The 20289-nt window shown below is 43.3% G+C and overlaps 1 protein-coding gene across 2 annotated transcripts; it reads right to left on the reverse strand.

The window, feature by feature from the left end:
- Window positions 1-1795: 1795 nt before the first annotated feature.
- creb1b (cAMP responsive element binding protein 1b) lies at window positions 1796-14805 on the reverse strand. Of its 2 annotated transcripts, none has more exons than XM_039006957.1 (8): window positions 14653-14805; window positions 10630-10742; window positions 9881-10027; window positions 9543-9643; window positions 9301-9449; window positions 8863-9045; window positions 8613-8769; window positions 1796-1834 (listed from the first exon to the last, which is right to left on the reverse strand). In XM_039006957.1, the coding sequence occupies exons 2-8, from the start codon at window positions 10732-10734 to the stop codon at window positions 1813-1815; spliced, it is 864 nt and encodes a 287-aa protein (XP_038862885.1). In that variant the 5' UTR covers window positions 10735-10742; window positions 14653-14805; the 3' UTR covers window positions 1796-1812. The 2 variants fall into 2 exon arrangements, with proteins under 2 accessions (XP_038862885.1, XP_038862884.1); XM_039006956.1 differs by lacking the exon at window positions 1796-1834 and adding an exon at window positions 5814-8173.
- Between the last annotated feature and the right edge of the window lie 5484 nt (window positions 14806-20289).

Consider the following 20289-nt stretch of genomic DNA (forward strand, 5'->3'; position numbering starts at 1 on the left):
CCCCCCCCCCATTGGTTGTGCCGTGGCGGAGATGGGCTATATGGGCTATACTCGACCTTGTCTCAGGATGGTAAGTTGGTGGTAGAAGATATCCCTCTAGTGGTGTGGGGGCTGTGCTTTGGCAAAGTGTGTGGGGTTATATCCTGCCTGTTTGGCCCTATCCGGGGGTATCATCAGACAGGGACACAGTGTCCCCCCAACCCTCGTGTCTCAGCCTCCAGTATTTATGCTGCAGTAGTTTATGTGTCAGGGGGCTAGGGTCAGTCTGTTATATCTGGAGTATTTCTCCTGTCTTATCTGGTGTCCTGTGTGAATTTAAGTATGCTCTCTCTAATTCTCTCTTTCTTTCTTTCTCTCTCTCGAAGGACCTGAGCCCTAGGACCATGCCTCAGGACTACCTGGCATGATGACTCCTTGTTCAACTGTTCTGCCTGCGGCTATGGAACCCTGACCTGTTCACTGTGATTACTATTATTTGACCATGCTGGTCATTTATGAACATTTGAACATCTTGGCCATGTTCTATTATAATCTCCACCCGGCACAGCCAGAAGAGGACTGGCCATCCCCCATAGGCTGGTTCCTCTCTAGGTTTCTTCCTAGGTTTTGGCCTTTCTAGGGAGTTTTTCCTAGCCACCGTGCTTCTACACCTGCATTGCTTGCTGTTTGGGGTTTTAGGCTGGGTTTCTGTACAGCACTTTGATATATCAGCTGATGTAAGAAGGGCTATATAAATACATTTGATTTGAAATTTGATTTGTTTAATGCACTTGAACATTTGGCTTGTCATTTCTATACTGAAACCGGATTAGCAAATCCTCACACATTGTTTACATTTTGTTGAGATGTTTTCTCCATTTCAAATTATACTATTAGAAATAGGAAACGCAATCACATATCAGTGATAATTTATATGTGTCACAGATGGCCTGAGGCACCTTAATTGGGGAGAATGGGCTCATAGTAATGGCTGCAACGTAAGAAATGGAACGTATCGAACAAGTCAAACACATTGTGTCAGAGTGTTTGATACCATTCCATTAACTACATTCCATCCATTATTATGAACCATTCTCCCCTCTGCAACCTTTTGTGGTGTGTGGGAATAATTTGCTAATAACATGAAAGAATAGAAAAGGCTGATACTGGCAAGATCAGTGTGTGGGTTTTTCTTTTCATAAGACAATTAATGAGGCTAACCATGTTGAAGGATATCCAATTTGACTTCTACAGCCACTGTATATGCTGTCATGAAATGGATTAGTGCAAGCCCTATCCTTGTAATGAAGGTAGGTAGGCCTTAAGGATGACATGCACAGGAGAGATATTACTAGCAAATATCACTATGAGTGTGTGCAGAAAGGAATTATTTAAGGTTATTTGATTTAATTTCAAAATACATGTTGCTTTAAATAAAATTGCAATTTGTTTGCTTCATTTATCATCCTGGTGTAATTAATATGCAGTTCTACATTATCACCACAAGTTGCCTTCCGACTGGTGCAGCAGTCCAAGGCACTGCATCGATCCTGGACTGTATTGCAGGCTTCGACCGGGAGACCCATGAGGCGGCAAACAATTGTCCCAGCGTCGTCCGGGTTAGGGGAGGGTTTGGCAAGGCAGGGATGTTCTTGTCCCATCGCGCCTGTGGAGGGTCGGGCGCATGCACGTCGCCAGTTTGACGGTGTTTCCTCTGAAACATTGGTGCGGCTGGCTTCCGGTTTAAACGGGCAGTGTGTCAAGAAGCAGTGCGGCTTGTGTTTCGGAGGACGCATGGCTCTTGACCTTTGCAGCGATGGGACAAGACTGTAACTACGAATTGGATATGACGAAACTGGGGAGAAAAAGGGGGTAAAAAATAAATAAAAATGATCTGCGTTAGCATTTGTACAATAGTCTCCTATAGCTTTACAATGTAAACAAACCACTAGCTAGGTCTAGTAAAGTGAGGTCAATAATACATGCCTAGCGCAAGCTAGTGGGTCATTAAAACTACAGTATATTTCGTAATTGAAACTAAGTGAGCTATACGCTTGGTAAAATATATTTGCGTTTTGGAGGAAGTAGACGAAGAGCTAGGAGAGACAGATTGGTGAGGGGGGAGAGAGAGGTTGATAGTGAGATAATTACTGCTGCTAGTTAACTTTTGATGTAAACAATGTGGCCGTCAAACATTGGACTCGTATGCTAGCAACATTTAGTTTAGTTATATTGTTGGCTGTCTTGAGATAAATTATCTGGCTAACAAGGTAAGCTGATCTTTACTTTGACATCACGCTAGCTCTGTGGTTATTTGCTGTGCTCGCCAAATGTAACACCACCAGAGCAAACGGATAATAACCAGGAAATTAACGTTGTCTGATGATTTGCGCGTGCATATCGAACATGTTATTGTTTTGACAGTTAAAAAGTTCTATAAAATGATGACAAATAAGGCACTTTGAATGCAATTTATTGTGGCATAAATGTTTACAAAAGAGTGGTACAATGTGTTACATAGCGCTTTCAAAATGTCTATCTGTCCATAGCTGTGGAAAGATGTTTCGGGGTGGTGACATTTTTTAAAGATTTTTTTTGTCTGCTGACAAGTACTTTGCTTCGCTCCACTTGTACAGGAGTAATAAAGGCCTAGTGCACTAATTTGATTAAATGTTTATTTCTTTATTGATCAGAGGACAGCACCCCTATTCCCCGCGGCTTTGTATCTGTCTAAAGTGTGGATCGTTTAGCGCTTTAGTTTAATGCTGTTCACAGACAGTATATACAATGGACAGATACACAACTGGAACACAATAAAACCTCCCTTAACAGGATTACATTATGTACAATAAATGGTATTTAAAGATTACAATTTGTAAAATTGGCAATATTCAAACAGGGCACAAAAGTTTAGAAAAAGGTTATTGTTCAAAGTTCCACTATGACAGGCTGTTCATGCAAGAAGTAAAGCCAGGTTATGTACCTCAAAATGATACAGAAACCAAACCACTAGGCTATTGATCTTTTTTGAATTCATTCAGCTACTTAAATTTAATTAAATGCTAAATAAAAAAGCCTATAGGCAAGTTTACCTCTTGGTATCTTCACTGGTATTTTGTCAAGATGAATTCTTCTGTTCAAGCAAACCTCACCTACTGTTTTGTAAGCGCCATTGACCTGCTCTGCTCAGTTCTGCTCTTCTGTCATAAAATAATTAGTTTTACAGAGCCGGCAAAGCTGAAGCTCAAGGTGTGCTGTGTCAAATTGCATCCCTTCAGCATGAATCCATAATCTACCCTGAAAAAGCTTTGCTAAGAGATTACCTCTGCAATTTGTCATGCTTGGATTCAGCCGCACAAATGACTTGTCAAAGCGTCTGTAAAAACTGAAAGAGTAGGGCCAGGACAAGGTAATGATTCAAACGACTCAATAGATGGCTTTGCCTTTTGCAAGCAACAGAAGAACAAAATTACAGTGCTACCCTTGCACAATGATAATCAGAAACATTACTTTCTGTGACCATTTCACACGAACCCAACCCACTTTTCTTTTTACAATACCATTCACATAATATGATGAATGGTGTACATTATAAACAGTCTTTTAATGTAGAAAAATAAAGCAAGCAGAGTGACACTGGATTGACTGAATCTCAACGTACAAACACAGTAAAAATGATAACCATTAACAAACTACCCCCATCCTAACTGAAAACTCAAGAAGCTATGCTGTTTGATGTGCATGAGATGAATCTGGGTATTCACACTGAAGATACATTCCAATTCCAATGTGTTGATTTGTTTTTCATGGTTCTCCCAGGATCAATATATTTAGATTCCTGATGCGTCCTCCTGAATACAAAAAGACTAACAAACTAGGATTTTGGTACTGATTATTTCCACAAATAATGTTTTTTTTAAAAGATATTACAGTTTTGGACTTGGCTGAACCATGTATTTATTTCACATTCAATTCAGGAATATTCTAGTGTCTAAAATGTATTCTTATTTATAAAGTACAAACAAAGACAAAAAATGTAGGAAGAAATGCATTTACTGTACCGTGACATTACATATGACATAATATCTAACAAAAAGAAAAAAAGCTTTTGTTGCATGATGGTGTTGCTTCCTAATCTAGGGGGGGTGGGGGTGTGCTCTGTGAGGAAATGCATTTATAGTAAGCATGTTACAACATTCGCAAGAGGCTTTTACAACCACTTAGGGCTCTCAGTCCTCTGTACAGATGAGTGGTGTGGCCGGCAGAATCACATTTATTTCTTAGCCATTTACAGCTTAATGAAACCCAGAGGAATAATTGAACTAATATGTCTTGTGGGTCGTAATAGCTTCCAACAGGCTGTTCACTCGCCTGCCTTAAAAGAAGATGAGCAGAGCACCACAAAGCATGATGAGTTTAAAAAAGGCCTTTTTCTTAAATAGCTGCCGACATTGTAATAGGCCTGGTAAGCTAAAGGAATATACATGTATATATTTTTATATTTTTTTTTATGTGCTGCAGTATATGATACAAATACGTTAATCTATATTGGTTTCATATTATGCATAACAATTTTCTTATCAAATCAATAGAAATATCATAGTAAAATCTACACATGCTGTAGGCTCCATGTACAGTAATTATATCAAAAGAAAAATAATCAATATGTAATACAACATGGTACTACTTTATCCTATCATAAACAGAATATAAAGTATCTCTGTCTGTGATGTTGGAAGATTGATCCCAAGTCCTACATAAACCTACTAACAAATTGTTAATGTAATCGTATACACTACCGTTCAAAAGTTTGGGGTCACTTAGAAATGTCCTTGTTTTTGAAAGAAAAGCAAATGTTTTGCCCATTAAAATAACATCAAATTGATCTGAAATACAGTGTGGACATTGTTAATGTTGTAAATGACTATTGTAGCTGGAAACGGCAGATTTTTTTTATGGAATATCTACATAGGCCCATTATCAGCAACTATCACTCCTGTGTTCCAATGGCACGTTCTGTTAGCTAATCCAAGTTTATCATTTTAAAAGGCTAATTGATCATTAGAAAATCCTGTTGCAATTATGTTAGCACAGCTGAAAACTGGTGTTCTGAATAAAGAAGCAATAAAACTGGCCTTTAGACTAGTCGAGTATCTGGAGCATCAGCATTTGTGGGTTCCATTACAGGCTCAAAATGGCCAGAATCAAATAACTTTCTTCTGAAACTCGTCAGTCTATTCTTGTTCAGAGAAATTAAGGCTATTCCATGCGAGAAATTGCCAAGAAACTGAAGATCTCGTACAACGCTGTGTACTACTCTCTTCACAGAACAGCGCAAACTGTCTCTAACCAGAATAGAAAGAGGAGTGGGAGGCCCCAGTGCACAACTGAGCAAGAGCACAAATACATTAGTGTCGAGTTTGAGAAACAGACGCCTCACAAGTCCTCAACTGGCAGCTTCATTAAATAGTACCCGCAAAACACCAGTCTCAATGTCAACAGTGAAGAGGCGACTCCGGGATGCTGGCCTAGGCAGAGTTGCAAAGAAAAAGCCATATCTCAGACTGGCCAATAAACATAAAAGATTAAGATGGGCAAAAGAACACAGACACTGGACAGAGGAACTCTTGCCTAGAATGATCAATTAGCCTTTTAAAATTATCAACTTGGATTAGCTAACACAACGTGACATTGGAACACAGGAGTGATGGTTGCTGATAACGGGCCTCTGTACGCCTATGTAGATAATTAATTAAAAATCAGCCGTTTCCAGCTACAATAGTCATTTACAACATTAACAATGCCTACACTGTATTTCTGATCAATTTGATGTTCTTTTAATGGCCCCAAAAATGTGCTTTGATTTTAAAAACAAGGACATTTCTAAGTGACCCCAAACTTTTGAACGGTAGTGTATGTACTGAATGTATGTACAGTAGTACACTCACCATAAATATGTGTATGCCGGAGATTACAAATGTATCTATTCCAACAAGATTTACTTGGGTGAATTTAATCTCAGATAATTGCCATTAACCCATAGAGGGCTATGTGGTGTGTACTGACAACTTTCCCCTGTATTCAGACATGAATCTGTTTTCTTCAGTAGTTATATGGGATCCATATTCCACCACCACCTAGCAACAGCCCAAATCTTTAGAGCGTAACAAAAGTAGCTCAAATCTCAGATATCAAAATGTAACGAAATAAAGAAAATACCCAAGACACTTGAAATGGAAGATGAATCCGAGTTGATGGGTTATACTGATTATGGAGGTTTAACCTAAGCACTGAGATCTAGAAAATAACATAATCTGATCTCATATGATCTACTAAGCAGGGCCCGGTTTCCTGATAGCGATGGAATTTAGGCGTGTTTTAACAATGTATCTTTCCCGAAGATGTAACATGCGTTTCCCAAAACCACACAGAGAGAACGCTCGCCAAGAGCGTCGTTTGATCATGTGTCGATACTGATAGGATTGAAAGAAAGGGAACTTTCCTCAACATTATAATTATTTCACAATACTGACGACAGATCAGCTCCTAGAGTGATATTACCATGGCCGCAGGAAGTTGTTTTGGGGTGGGGGTGCTGAAATGTTTTGTCGACGGGGGAGTTGGGGGGTATTTCCCCGCTCTGCTGTTGAGTATTTTTCTCCGCTCATACAGGGGTAATAAAGGCCTAGTGCACCAATTTGGTTTATTCAAAGGCCTAGTGGACTAATTTGGTTTATTGTGATATATCAGGGGGTGATTCAGCACCCTTACTTCCCGCGGCTATGGATATTACCACCTATGGATGCAAATATTGAGGCGCCTTTAGTCTAATGCTTACCCACTAAATCAAAGATTTGGCACATCATTGAGCACGTTAGGCTACACATCATTAAATATATTGAGACAAATTACAAACAGTAGCCTAGTAGCAAAATAGAACTCAATTGATTGAACATGGTATGTATTTCAATAGGACTGAAATAGGCCTATATCCTACTGTTTATATTTAAATGCAGTCATCTCTGTTTTCATTTGAAGCATATTTTTAGACGTTGCTTGTTTGTATCAATTACAAAGACATTGTCAACTTTGCATTTGTAGTCAACTTTGTTCTGAAGTTATCGGCGGTCACAGAGACGGATAAACCATGTGATGTTTAGCAGAGATCTTCTGTATATAAAAGAGGGCAAAAAAGCATCTAACGACGCACTGCTGTTCTACGAGTGGTCTGAAGCATGCGTTAGATTACGAGCGCTTTCAAGTGCAATGTTAATAACGAGATTTAACGAGGCTCCTACAAAGGTTCTAACGATGAACTTAGCCTTAAAATGCTTTTGGGAAACCGGACCCTGGGAAATCTACAATGTCTTAACTGACTCCAATGCCAGGGTTCTGGAGGCTACCTTGACTTCCTTGTCTTGACTTCCTCTTGAGCTGATTGGACATTCAGACGCTAACCCTCTTGTTTGATTGGCTAACCTTTGTTAGTGAAGACATAAGAGGCTTTGGGTTAATAAAAAATGACTATGTCAGAAGTCTGTGACTTCTCTTCCCAGTAGTCAAACCCCAAACAAGAAGCTTGAATAGGGTAAAAGAGTTAGTGTTGTGTTTCACCACGTTATCCCTGGAACCACAACTGACGAATGAATCCTCATCCTTTCAGTTCCGTGGTGGGATAATATTGAGAGAAGTTGGGAGAGGCAAAGAAAGATGAAAAGGTGGATAACAAGTGAGCGGGAGAAGAAGGAGTGGAAGCAAGAGGATGTGAGAGAGAAGACAGGGTGAAAATGGATTGGTGGATGGGAGATTGGGGGACGTATGGGCCAAAGTGGTCGTGTTTACTACAATTCCCACAAAGCACTGTCCATCACTGATCTCCCGTCCATCAATCCATTTTCATTCTGTCTTCTCTCTCACATCCTCTTGCTTCAGATGTCATGGGTCATGCCCGTAGGCCAATGCTTGGCAGAGTCTCTGTACAGGTCAGTGGGCAGTCTGATGCCCGCTGAATAGGGAGTGACAGTTGGGCTAGGATGGGTTATTTTGAAGCTACTCAGATTTATGGCAGTACAGGTCTTTAAGTGCTTTCAGTTCCTCTATGAGGGTTTTGTTCTGGTTCTCCAGCACGGCCACGCGGTTCTCAAGACACTTGACATACTCCTTCTTCTTCCTGCGACACTCGCGGGCCGCCTCTCTGTGACACAACAAGGACCAAGACACAGTTAGGGAAACCTCTGGCTATTGGCTCAGCTAGCATGGGATGGTACACCATCTTCTCTAGAGCAGCTTCTAGTTTTGTGCCAAAAACTCTTGAAGTTTTTCTTCATTTGTATTTGTAAATATGTATATATATAGCCTGTGACTGCATAGAATTCTTCCAATCCTTTATGCTGTACATGTTTTGTGTTGTATGTTATCTGTCTTGTATCTAGCAATCTGTCACCACACATGAAGTTATTGGAATTGAATGAATTGATGGTCTTGGTTACACTTTACTTAATGCAAGCAGGTATAATGCTTTATTACTTGTAGCATGTATAAGCCCTAAAATGGCTTATTATAAGGTTTACAGGTCTTGGCTAAATGGAGTTCACAGTAGACCATAACCAAAGGGAACCTCATTCTGTCCTTACCTGTTCTTCATGAGTCTGACCTCTCTCTTGCGGGTAACTTCTACCTCTGGGCCCCCCTGGCCAGACAGGGCAGGGGAGGAGGCCATGACCACCCCTGGGGCGATGGTGCTAGTGGGGGCCGTACGGATCTGGTAGGCCTGCACATCTCCCGACGCAGCTGGGGAACAATGGAAACGATCCAAACGATCTCAACCACTCCGATTGACTGTGTGTTTTTATCCATATCAAGAGGTAAGGCACTACCACTCACCTTGCACTACCACCTGGTTGCTGGGCACCAGGATCTGCTGGCCGTCCGAGGTCTGAGCGTACTGCAGGATGGTGGTGCCCTGCTGGGCGGCCGCAGCGTTGGTCATAGTCAGGGTCTGCAGTCCCTGGATCCCGTCTGTTCCGTTATTGGCCAGCTGGATTGCCCCGCCCTGGGTGATGGCGACTGGGAGAGGGGAGGGAAGGAGAGAGCAAGAGAGAGAGAGAGAGAGACAAAGAGAATACAAAGAGAGAGACAGAGAATGAGGGCAGACAAAGAGAGAGCGAGAGAAGGAAAATAATGTTGTAACATTAGCAACTAAACATCTTGCTTAAAATACCCTCTTAAATTACCTCTGTCAGTGACTGAAAAAATAACTTTTGCTGCTCCGATGACCATGACATTGTTGAGTAAAAGAACAAAGGGTCAAACGTGACGTACTGTACTGGCCACTGCTGGTCTGGTAGATGGGGCATGATGTGGGCATGGTAACCGTGGTGATGGCGGGCGCTGTGTCCTCCTCCGACTTCTCTTCCTCGATCCTGGGAACCCCTGGGGTGTCACCTGATGACAGGTCATTCAGGATCTTCCTGTTGGGGTTAGAGGGCAGGACGTCAGATAAACACAAAGGAACACCTACAGTAATCACAGCACTGCATTATCACACACACACCAAACGGTACCTATATGAGGGGCGTCGTGAGAGGATCTCTCTGCGTTTCTGAGAGTCAGTCACACTGTCCACTGACTCCTGAGAGTCTTCACTCTCTGCTAGGGTGGAGATCTGGAAAAGTCCAATCAGGTGTGTTAGTGCTGGGCAGGAACAAATATTTATTTACACTGTATTTCTTCAACACCAGGGTTGGTGATCATAATTGGTGTATTATGACCAAGTCTGGTTGGGATCACAGTGAATTCTTCTAGTGCTAAGTTGTTGTATCTAAGCTAAGGTTTTGGCTAAAGTTTTTTATCTTAACGACAAAGCTCTATAAATAAAGGTTAGATGAAAAGGTCTACTCACCTGAACAGTCTGGACCTGTGGTGACTGTATGACAGAGGGCTGAGCGGCCTGGATGACGCCATGAACCTGGACCGTCTGACCGTTGGGCAGCTGCACCAGGGTGACCGTAGGACCGCTGGATGTGGCGTGACCTGCTGCCATGGAAACCTGCAAAGCATAAACATAATCCTGCTGTCCAGGGGACACACACCTATAACTAGAACCCCCGAGTTCTCCTGGTCTGGAAAAACTTGGGGTTTTCTGGGCCCTACTACTTACGTTTATAAAACAACTATTTGCTACATTCTTTTGTCTCTGTATGTATACATATTTACTGCATTGGTGTGCATATGAGAATGAAGCGGTAGCGTGAATTATGTCAGTATGTACAGTATATTCTGTGACATCCTACTGTCTCCTGCTTGCATCTTGCATCAGCCTCTTCTGCTGTAACTGAACTTGTGGGGGGGTGACTATTTCCATGTCTTCCTATTTCTTGTACAACAGGGTCATGCTGACTACGGTCTCCCAGTGAGTCATACTGTATATATCTGCTGGGTGTGTGAAGTGGCATACCATTCCCTATCAGTCAGAGAGTATTCACAACCCTGTGAGGGACTGGGTCTAGTCATAGATGAGTCAGTGGGGTAGTGAGTGGTAGATGTAATGTGCGAGTGTGTGGTAGAGAGGCAGAGTAGGCTTACCTGTGAGTGGTAGTAGTAATGTTATACTGTACTAGTGTGTGGTAGGTAGATGGGCCGGCTACTTACCTGTGCCAGGGTGGCTATCTGTGCCTGGGAGATCTGTTGGCTCTCTGTCTCTGATACTGCCGTGTCTCCTCCCTGATGAACCTCTGCTCCCGACTCCATGGTCATCGACTTAGCTGTAGGAGAAAAGGGGGAGAAGGACATTAGGGTTAGAGAGGGCTTATATTGGACTTTCTGATACATTTTATGGATGTCTTGTTATGATCATTAAGGAGAAAATCTCAGTAATGCTGATGATCATTTCAGCTGGTTTGACCTGGTTTTTGTTGAGAGATATGGTAGTATTGTGCTTAGTAGTACTTTCTACTTGTACTTATTTTGAAGGATTCAACACAACAGATAGTTAGTTACCTGGCACCAAATGGAATTTGGGGCGGCAGGCAGCCTAGTGGTTAGAGCGTTAGGCCAGTAACCGAAAGGTTGCAAGATCGAATCCCCGAGCTGACAAGGTAAAAATCTGTCGTTCTGCCCCTGAACAAGGCAGTTAACCAACTGTTCCTAGGCCGTCATTGTAAATAAGACTTTGTTCTTAACTGACTTGCCTAGTTAAATAAAGGTAAAAATGTGTTATTATCATGCTAATTACCATGTAATAGCAGATTGTGAGCAATGCATGTAATTAATCTGCCTTCACAGCTCATTGAAAGGAAATCAGTGGAAAGCCTGTCTCTAGAATCAACCCACTCCTTGTCTGTTAGACAAGTGTTTGTTTCTGCAAACTGACCACAGCCGTCCTTCCAGCTTTTATGAACAGAGTATTTAATAACTGAAACAGATGTGGATTATGTGACTGTTTGTAACTGACCCAGTTTTATATGTCTTGTGTCACTTAAAAGTGACTGGCAACATGATAGCTTGTACCTCTCAGAAGTCAAGCGGGGCGAAGCCGCTTCTCACGGATGTAACTGAGAGGTCCAATGTAAGTTGATAAGTTCTCAGGGCTATTCCTGAGCTTTATCATACTCTTCTAAAGCTACATAAGAGAGTTGGGGCTACCCTTTGACAATGTGATGTCCTTTTTGGGCTGGAAATCTTTTTAGGAATGTCCTGAGACAACCTTGGAAAACAGATGGCATTACTATAAAGAACAAATTATTCCATTCTGGCTGAGAAATACCTTGGAGACTGGCGTAGAGGAGTAAGGAAGTGACCCATTCCTAGGTTATAAACACACACACACACACACACACATTTACAAGCATTTCCCTACACCTGCAATAACATCTGCTAAATATGTATTTGCGACCAATAAAATGTGATTTGACACAAACACACCCCCCTATCCCCTGGAGAGGTCATTCATCTCATTGTCTAGGAATGCGTCACTTTCCTCCTTGCGGGTATAGGGCCTAGCAGGCCTGGTTTGGGCAGCTGACATTCCCTCTGGTCCACCTTGTTCAGCAGAAGGCCTGTACATCCACCTAATGGCTACCAAACATAGCATGGCTGCACATGAAATGGCATCCTATACCCTATATCAGGAGTCCCCAATAACATTCAGCCGTGGGCTGATTTTTCCTTGAGCGGATGGTCGGAGGGCCGGAACATAGTTATAAATAATTTGTACAGTGCAAACAGACCGCAAGAATCCCAAACATTATTTGACAAAAACAGAATCATTTTAAACTTTAATTACAGTGGAATACAATCACATATGCCTCTCTATTTATGCGTGGGAATACTTGGGAACAGATTTACTCAACTAAAATAATTTTGAGCTAATTCCCTGGTGATTTTTCAGTCTTTTATGTCCAAAAAAAATAAAAAATTCTCAGAAAACTTGGGGGGCCAAATAAAATAATTTGGCCCGCGAGTCGCCTTTTGACCTAACGCCCATAGAGCGCTAGCCAAAAGTAGTGCACTATTTACGGGATAGTGTGCTGGCCTCTGGTCAAAAGTAATACACTATAAAGGGGATAGGGTGCCATTTTGGACTCTTCTCTAGACCTTTAAGCTTAAATATTCTCTGATAGCTGTTGCTAAACTCCACAGAGTCCGACCAACTCAGACTTGGCAAACATGTGCACTGCCAGAAACCCATTACCAACATGTCATGCATTGGCTTTATCCGCTAGAGGCTTTTCCCAGATTCCCAAAACACTTCCGCCTCCTACTCCTCTGTCTTGTCAATATGCCATGTCTTTAGACTAGCCAGAGAAATGTTTCACCTAACAGGGATAGCTAGGACAGGACACACACACGGGACAGGGCTCTCAGGCAGTCTGTGGCCATAGGCACATATGTGTTATGACTTGTCTGGCCTGCCAGTGCCACCCCAACGGCGCTAGCTCTGTCTGTCAGAGAATACAATGTTGGAAATCCCCCTACTACCAGTGACCATTGGCTGGCTGCTAAACATGGTAGTCTGGTTGTGGAGGGGAGGGAGGGCCAGCAGCCACAAGCCCTCCCTCAGTGGAAAAGCAGGGTCATGAAAGAGGTGCCTGTTGCAGACAAAGGGAGAGAAACAGCTTCATTCTCCCCTGCTAGTCAACTCTTTTTTCTTGCCCTTTTTATTTTATTTAACCTTTTCAGAACCATAGAGAAAGAGCACGGCAGAAGAACATTTGTGGAATAAAGCTATCAACCATTGAGTGTAGCCTATAGATTTTGACAATAATATTTTGACAATGTAATTTAAAAAAAATGTTTTTACTAAATATCAATGCAACAGTAATAGTGTGTAGAATGATCAATCATTATTAAAGTCCCATTCAAAAGAAAGAAATGAAAGCATCGTGAGCTCACACACTGCATCACAGTCGGTCACAGTGCATAACGTCTCTGTGAAATCTTAGAGTTCGCCCTCTTCAAAAGTCATTGGGTGTGTTCGAGCGGTAAGGCTTAAAGTAACCGACTGTAGACAATAGTGAAGTTGGGGGAGACAGCTGAAAGTCGGACACTAATGTGGTTTTCAACAGCAAGGCTCAGTGCAACATGGCAGTATAAAAAAAGATTTCTCTAACCACCATATCACACATTTTCTAACTGTAAATATATGTGTACATAACGACTTTATATCTGCTCAGTGACAAGACAGAGCCACATGGAGAGTAGCGACGCCCCCTTTGTGTCATACCGTTCATAAATAGCTTACCATTGGTTTAACATTTAGTTCGCGACAATGTTTGTGAACTTTTGAGAGCGATATATAACATTATTTCATGCTATATAATAAGTGAATATCCAAAATAGGCTTACCAAAAACTCATGGCCTTATGCGTTTGAGAATGTTTTGACTAGACTCCACTTACATAACTTTATTTTGGCAAAAAACGACTAGAAGCAAATAGACTAGCATTACGTGATGGGTCATATTATTGTAGCGACCCAGGCATATGGATACATAATCCAAATTAGAGCACGTGTCTAAACTGACGATTTCTTATTATAGACTAGGACAGCAAAGCAACAACCCTTCTCCCAAATAGTTGGTTTGACAAGTGGACTAGGCCTACCCCTATAAATAAAATCGAAATTTCTCATAATTTCTTATTCTGGTTTATGAAAGCCAATACATAATTTTGCACTTTAAGAATTTAAGTTCAATAATACTCAACACATTTTTCGTACGAACAATTATTTAGCAGTTGAGTTTGGCTTATAGAACCACTACATTTTTTAGGCTACATAAAATCTAAGACAGCTCCCTTTGCATTTCTACTCTACAGGCGAGGGCTAGGCTGCTGCGTAAGAATACCCACGGCGCGCGAGTAGCCTTCACTAGGCTTTTGAAAGCAGAAAGTCTAATATTTGATCACAGTGCGCATTTGCTTGTAAATGTCGCATCACAGACTATGCTGTCCAAACAAGCAATATTCTCGATCCTGACTGGCGAGCTAGCATACTCCTCATTCCCTGCCTTTTTCTACTAGCCGCAGCAGCCTCCCCTCCCTCCATGCCTGCATGACTGCCTGAAACAAGCCCGCCGCCATGATCTCTTTGTTCATCCGATATGAACCGGACCAGAATACAGTTTATGTGGGACGCGCCTTGTCTCTCTTCCCCTGGACACTAGTCCTCTCTTACCGAAACAGACTCCCTCGGTCACTCCCGGGCCCTCGGAGCTCCACTTTTATTCAGGCCGACACGTAAGAGACCGCGTCAGGCTACACCTCCGTCGCGTCACCGAGAACAACAACACCGAGAACGAGAGGGACGAAAATCAAATCGTCAGCGGCACCATCGAGAACGACCGAATGATGGCCGGAACAAGCCGAACAACTGACGGAGTAGACCGAAGTCATCTCGAAAATAGGCGGAAAGGAACGAACGTTTAGGCGAGACATAAATGGTCATAATTCTGTTACAAAGTAGCAGCGTATTTTGATACATTTAAGCGAGGTTACTTTGTAGCGACTAGTTGGTACGCCAACCAAGTGAAGTGCAATGTTACAATGTGGCAACCTGTGCTGTGTGTGTCCCAAGGTAATTATAGTAAATTTAGTAAAAATATTAAATCAAATAATTAACAAACCGCTAAATGTATCTAAAACTAAAATATACTTACACTATTATACAATCAATTACAATAAAAAACATCATGTTTTCAGTTTTAGTTTTTTTCTCTCAAAGTTTTGGGCAAAATCAAATGGGGTTTTCACGATTTTTTCTAAAGTGTTTTTAAGCTTCTGAATCTGGTGGGTCACATTGAGATTTACTTTAATTCAAATGTAGACTCAGCAAAATTATATTTCCACAAGCAGAGATGCAGATATTGGTTGTGTTCCCCTGCTCAGATGTTGCATGCATCATCTGTCGGCACCAGATTTCTATACATTTTGGTTACGTCCCTCTGCTCAGAATTTCCGAATGCATGCCAGATCTTACAATGCATGGATAGGTATTTTGTGCATCAGCTAACCACATCATATGGTATAGCAGTCTGGTGCTCGATTGCACAGTCAACGACTTGGCATGCACCCATTGGTTGATGCATGCAACTTCTGAGCAGCGGTACGCGGCCATGATGTGGTTAGCTAATACCTAAAATACCTATCCAAGTGTTGTAGGATTTAGCAGACGTCAGCAACGTCTGAGCAGATGAACACATGCTCCCATTAAGATGAGCGCAATGCAATAATTTGCTCTCACACAGTCACACAAAGTATCTGCACATGTGCACAGGTGCTTCAAACTGCTAACTAACAATGGGCGCGTTTGAGTGTTAAGCTGAAAGTAGCAAACTGTAGACGGAAGTCGATGAGTAAAGTCGTGGGAGATGCGTCTGCACCGACAGCAAATTGGACAACTTTTGCTTTCTTTTTTAATAAATGTTTTTACTTTTCTAAAAACATATTCAATGCCTTCGGAAAGTATTCAGACCCCTTGACTTTTTTCACATTTTGTTACGTTACAGCTTTATTATAAAATGCATTCCAAAAAATTGTCCTCATCAATCTACACACAACACCCCACAATGACAAAGCAAAAACAGGTTTTTAGAAATGTTTGCTAATTTATAAAAAAAACAGAAATATCACATTTACATAAGTATTCAGACCCTTTAGTACTTTGTTGAAGCATCTTTGCCAGCGATTAGAGCATTGAGTCTTATTGTGTATTAAGCTACAAGCTTGGCACACCTGTATTTGGGGAGTTTCTCCAATTCTTCTATGCAGATCCTCTCAAGCGCTGTCAGGTTGGATGGGAGGGTTTCTGCATAGCTATTTTCAGGTCTCTCCAGAGATGTTCGATCAGGTTCAAGTCCAGGTCCTGGCTGGGCCACTCAAGGACATTGCGACATTACATCTTGGCTGTGTGCTTAGGGTTGTTGTTCTGTTGGAAAGTGAACATTCACCCCAGTCTGAGGTCCTGAGCGCTCTGGAGCAGGTTTTCATCAAGGATCTCTCTATACTTTGCTCTGTTCATCTTTCCCTCAATCCTGACTAATCTCCCAGTCCCTGCTGCCGAAAAACATCCCCACAACATGATGCTGCCACCACCAAGCTTCACTGTAGGGATGGTGCCAGGTTTCCTCCAGACATGATGCTTGGCATTTAGGCCAAAGAGTTCAATCTTGGTTTCATCAGACCAGAGAATCTTGTTTCTCATGGTCTGAGAGTCCTTTAGGTGCCTTTTGGCACACTCCAAGCGGGCTGTCATGTGTCTTTTACTGAGGAGTGGCTTCCGTCTGGCCACTCTACCATAAAGGTCTGATTGGTGGAATGCTGCAGAGATGGTTGTCCTTCTGGAAGGTTCTCCCATCTCCACAGAGGAACTCTGGAGCACTGTCAGAGTGACCATCGGGTTCTTGGTCACCTCCCTGACCAAGGCCCTTTCCCCCCAATTGCTCAGTTTGGCCAGGCAGCCAGCTCTGTTAAGAGTCTTGGTGGTTCCAAACTTCTTCCATTTAAGAATGATGGAGGTCACTGTGTTCTTGGGGACCTTCAATACTGCAGAAATGTTTTGGTACCCTTCCCCAGATCTGTGCCTCGACAAAATCCTGTCTCGGGGCTCTATGGACAATTCCTTCGACCTCATGGCTTGGTTTTTGCTCTGACATGCACTGTCAACTGTGGGACCTTATATAGACAGGTGTGTGCCTTTCTAAATCATGTACAATCAATTGAATTTACCACAGGTGGACTCCAATCAAGTTGTAGAAACATCTCAAGGATGATCAATGGAAACAGGATGCTCCTGAGCTCATTTCAAGTCTCATAGCAAAGGGTCTGAATACTTATGTAAATAAATCTTATGTTTTTTATTTGTAATAAATGTGCAAAAAATTTGAAAAACCAGTTTCCGTTTTGTCATTATTGGGTATTGTGTGTAGATGGATGAGGATTTTTAAAAATGTAATAAATTTCTGAATAAGTTAGTAACATAACAAATTGTGGAAAAAGTCGAGGGGTCTGAATATTTTCTGAATGCACTGTATATTGTCGCAAGTAGATTATTGGATTTATTTATGTTAAAAATGTTGATCACATGTAGGCATATGTATCTAGATTGTAAGGATGCAAGGATAAAGATGTATTTAAGCTCTAAATAGTAATCCACCCAAAACGGTAAACATGCATTGATAATAACCAATGATATGTGGCGACATCAACCATTTATGAGCCTTTAGTGCCTTTGCTTCCAAAAAAACAGAAGAAGGTTGTCTCCCACAATGCTTTGGTTCCGACTTCAAGTTGCAGTTGGTGAGGAGCAACTGCAAACATTTCCAGTCAACATGGGTCGAAGATTCATAACCTTTGTTGTAAAGGTCATGCAGTCAACATGTAGTCACAAGTTGGACAATGTTTATACCCATAATGCAACACACCTTGAAAGACAGTTACCAACGTTGGTCAAGGTCTTGACAAAAGTGATCTGCTAGAACGTGCCCAAAGTAGTAGTCGCTGGGCCAAAACAGCGGGATAGCTGCCAATTTCTGCCAAATTTTCCAAAATGACCTTGGAAGCGGCTTACGGTAGTAAAATGAACATTCAATTCTCTTGCATAAGCTCTGGTGACATTCCTTCTGTTGTGAAAAACTTGATCCAAAGATTAAGACAGAGACTATTCAATTGTATGCAAGGTTGATCCGTCTCTGATCGCAGTCAAGGAAGAAACTCGAAGAGTAAAAGGTTACATGTCCCTTATATAGTGGGAGGTGATAATATAATCATATTCACAACAGTTCTTCTACACAAGCAACGGTTACAGAACACAATGGCCTTGTGTTAGGGTGCAGTGATAACAGGAGTCGATAAAATGTATAACATCACAGTCCAACACAGAATAATAACATAACCCATGAGAAGTTACAACAGCTCACCCCAGTTCTGCCACAACACTGCAGTCAGAATGCCATGGCAATTGCACACTCCATCAAAAACTTGAGACATCTGTGGTATTGTGTTGTGTGACAAAACTGCACATTTTAGAGTGGCCTTTTATTGTCCCCAGCACAAGGTGCACCTGTGTAATGATGATGCTGTTTAATCCGCGTCTTGATATGCCACACCTGTCAGGTGGATGGATTATCTTGGCAAAGGAGAAATGTTCACCAACAGGGATGTAAACTCAATGTGTGCACAACATTTGAAAGAAATTAGCTTTTTGTGCATTATGAAAAAACAAAACAAAAAAATGCTCAGCTCATGAAACATGGGACCAACACTTTACATGTTTTATATTTTATTTCAGTATAGTATACCCCTCTGGTTGTTGCGGAAAACCACCCACTACTACTGTTTACTTTGTGCATCTACATAACCTCTCTGAGTCTACCTTTAAACAGAATCTAAACTACTGTTTGACCTGACCTAGTGCAATCAGAGAAGGAGCAACCCCATTATTGCAGGGCAGATTTTTTTGTTTTGGCAGGGGATGCATAGAATGCAAAAACAATAGATTCCAACTTCCACTGACAACTCTATAACAAGTACAAAGTAAGCGTTAAATAATTGCTATTTATAAAAGTATTGAGTGGTAGTGTAACGTCCATCGTTAGGAGAAAGAGAGGAGGACCAAGGTGCAGGAGCGGACTCCCCCCAGGAGCGGACTCTGGCCGCAAAACCTAAACCTATAGGGGAGGGTCTGGGTGGGCATCTGTCCGCGGTGGCGGCTCTGGCGCGGGACGTGGACCCCACTCCACCTTAGTCTTAGCCCTCTTCATTGGCCTCTTTAGAGCGGCGACCCTCGCCTCCGACCTTGGCCCGAGGACCCTAATAAAAGGCCCCACTGGATTGAGGAGCGCCTCTGGACTGAGGGGCGCCTCTGGACTGAGGGGCAGCTCCGGACTGAAGGGCAGCTCCGGACTGAAGGGCAGCTCCGGACTGAAGGGCAGCTCAGGCGGCTCAGGCGCCTCTGGACTGAAGGGCGGCTCAGGCGCCTCTGGACTGAAGGGCGGCTCAGGCGCCTCTGGACTGAAGGGCGGCTCAGGCGCCTCTGGACTGAAGGGCGGCTCAGGCGCCTCTGGACTGAAGGGCGGCTCAGGCGCCTCTGGACTGAAGGGCGGCTCAGGCGCCTCTGGACTGAAGGGCGGCTCAGGCGCCTCTGGACTGAAGGGCGGCTCAGGCGGCTCCTGACTGAAGGGCGACTCAGGCGGCTCCTGACTGAAGGGCGACTCAGGCGGCTCCTGACTGAAGGGCGACTCAGGCGGCTCCTGACTGAAGGGCGACTCAGGCGGCTCCTGACTGAAGGGCGACTCAGGCGGCTCCTGACTGAAGGGCGACTCAGGCGGCTCCTGACTGAAGGGCGACTCAGGCGGCTCCTGACTGAAGGGCGGCTCAGGCGGCTCCTGACTGAAGGGCGGCTCAAGACAGACGGGCGGCTCAGGACAGACGGGCGGCTCAGGCGGCTCAGGACAGACGGGCGGCTCAGGCGGCTCAGGACAGACGGGCGGCTCAGGCGGCTCAGGACAGACGGGGCGCACTGTAGGCCTGGTGCGTGGTGCCGGAACTGGTGGTACCGGGCTGAGGACACGCACTTCAGGGCGAGTGCGGGGAGAAGGAACAGGGCATACTGGACCCTGGAGGCGCACTGTAGGCCTGGTGCGTGGTGCCGGAACTGGTGGTACCGGGCTGGGAACACGCACCTCAGGGCGAGTGCGGGGTGCTGGAACTGGAGGCCTGGTACGTGGTGCCGGCACCGGAGGGCTGGTGCGTGGGGCTGCCACAGGAGAGCTGTTGCGTGGGGCTGTCACAGGAGGGCTGGTGCGTGGAGAAGGCA

Source organism: Salvelinus namaycush, chromosome 13 (assembly GCF_016432855.1).
Source record: "Salvelinus namaycush isolate Seneca chromosome 13, SaNama_1.0, whole genome shotgun sequence".
Classification (NCBI taxonomy): Eukaryota; Metazoa; Chordata; class Actinopteri; order Salmoniformes; family Salmonidae; genus Salvelinus; species Salvelinus namaycush.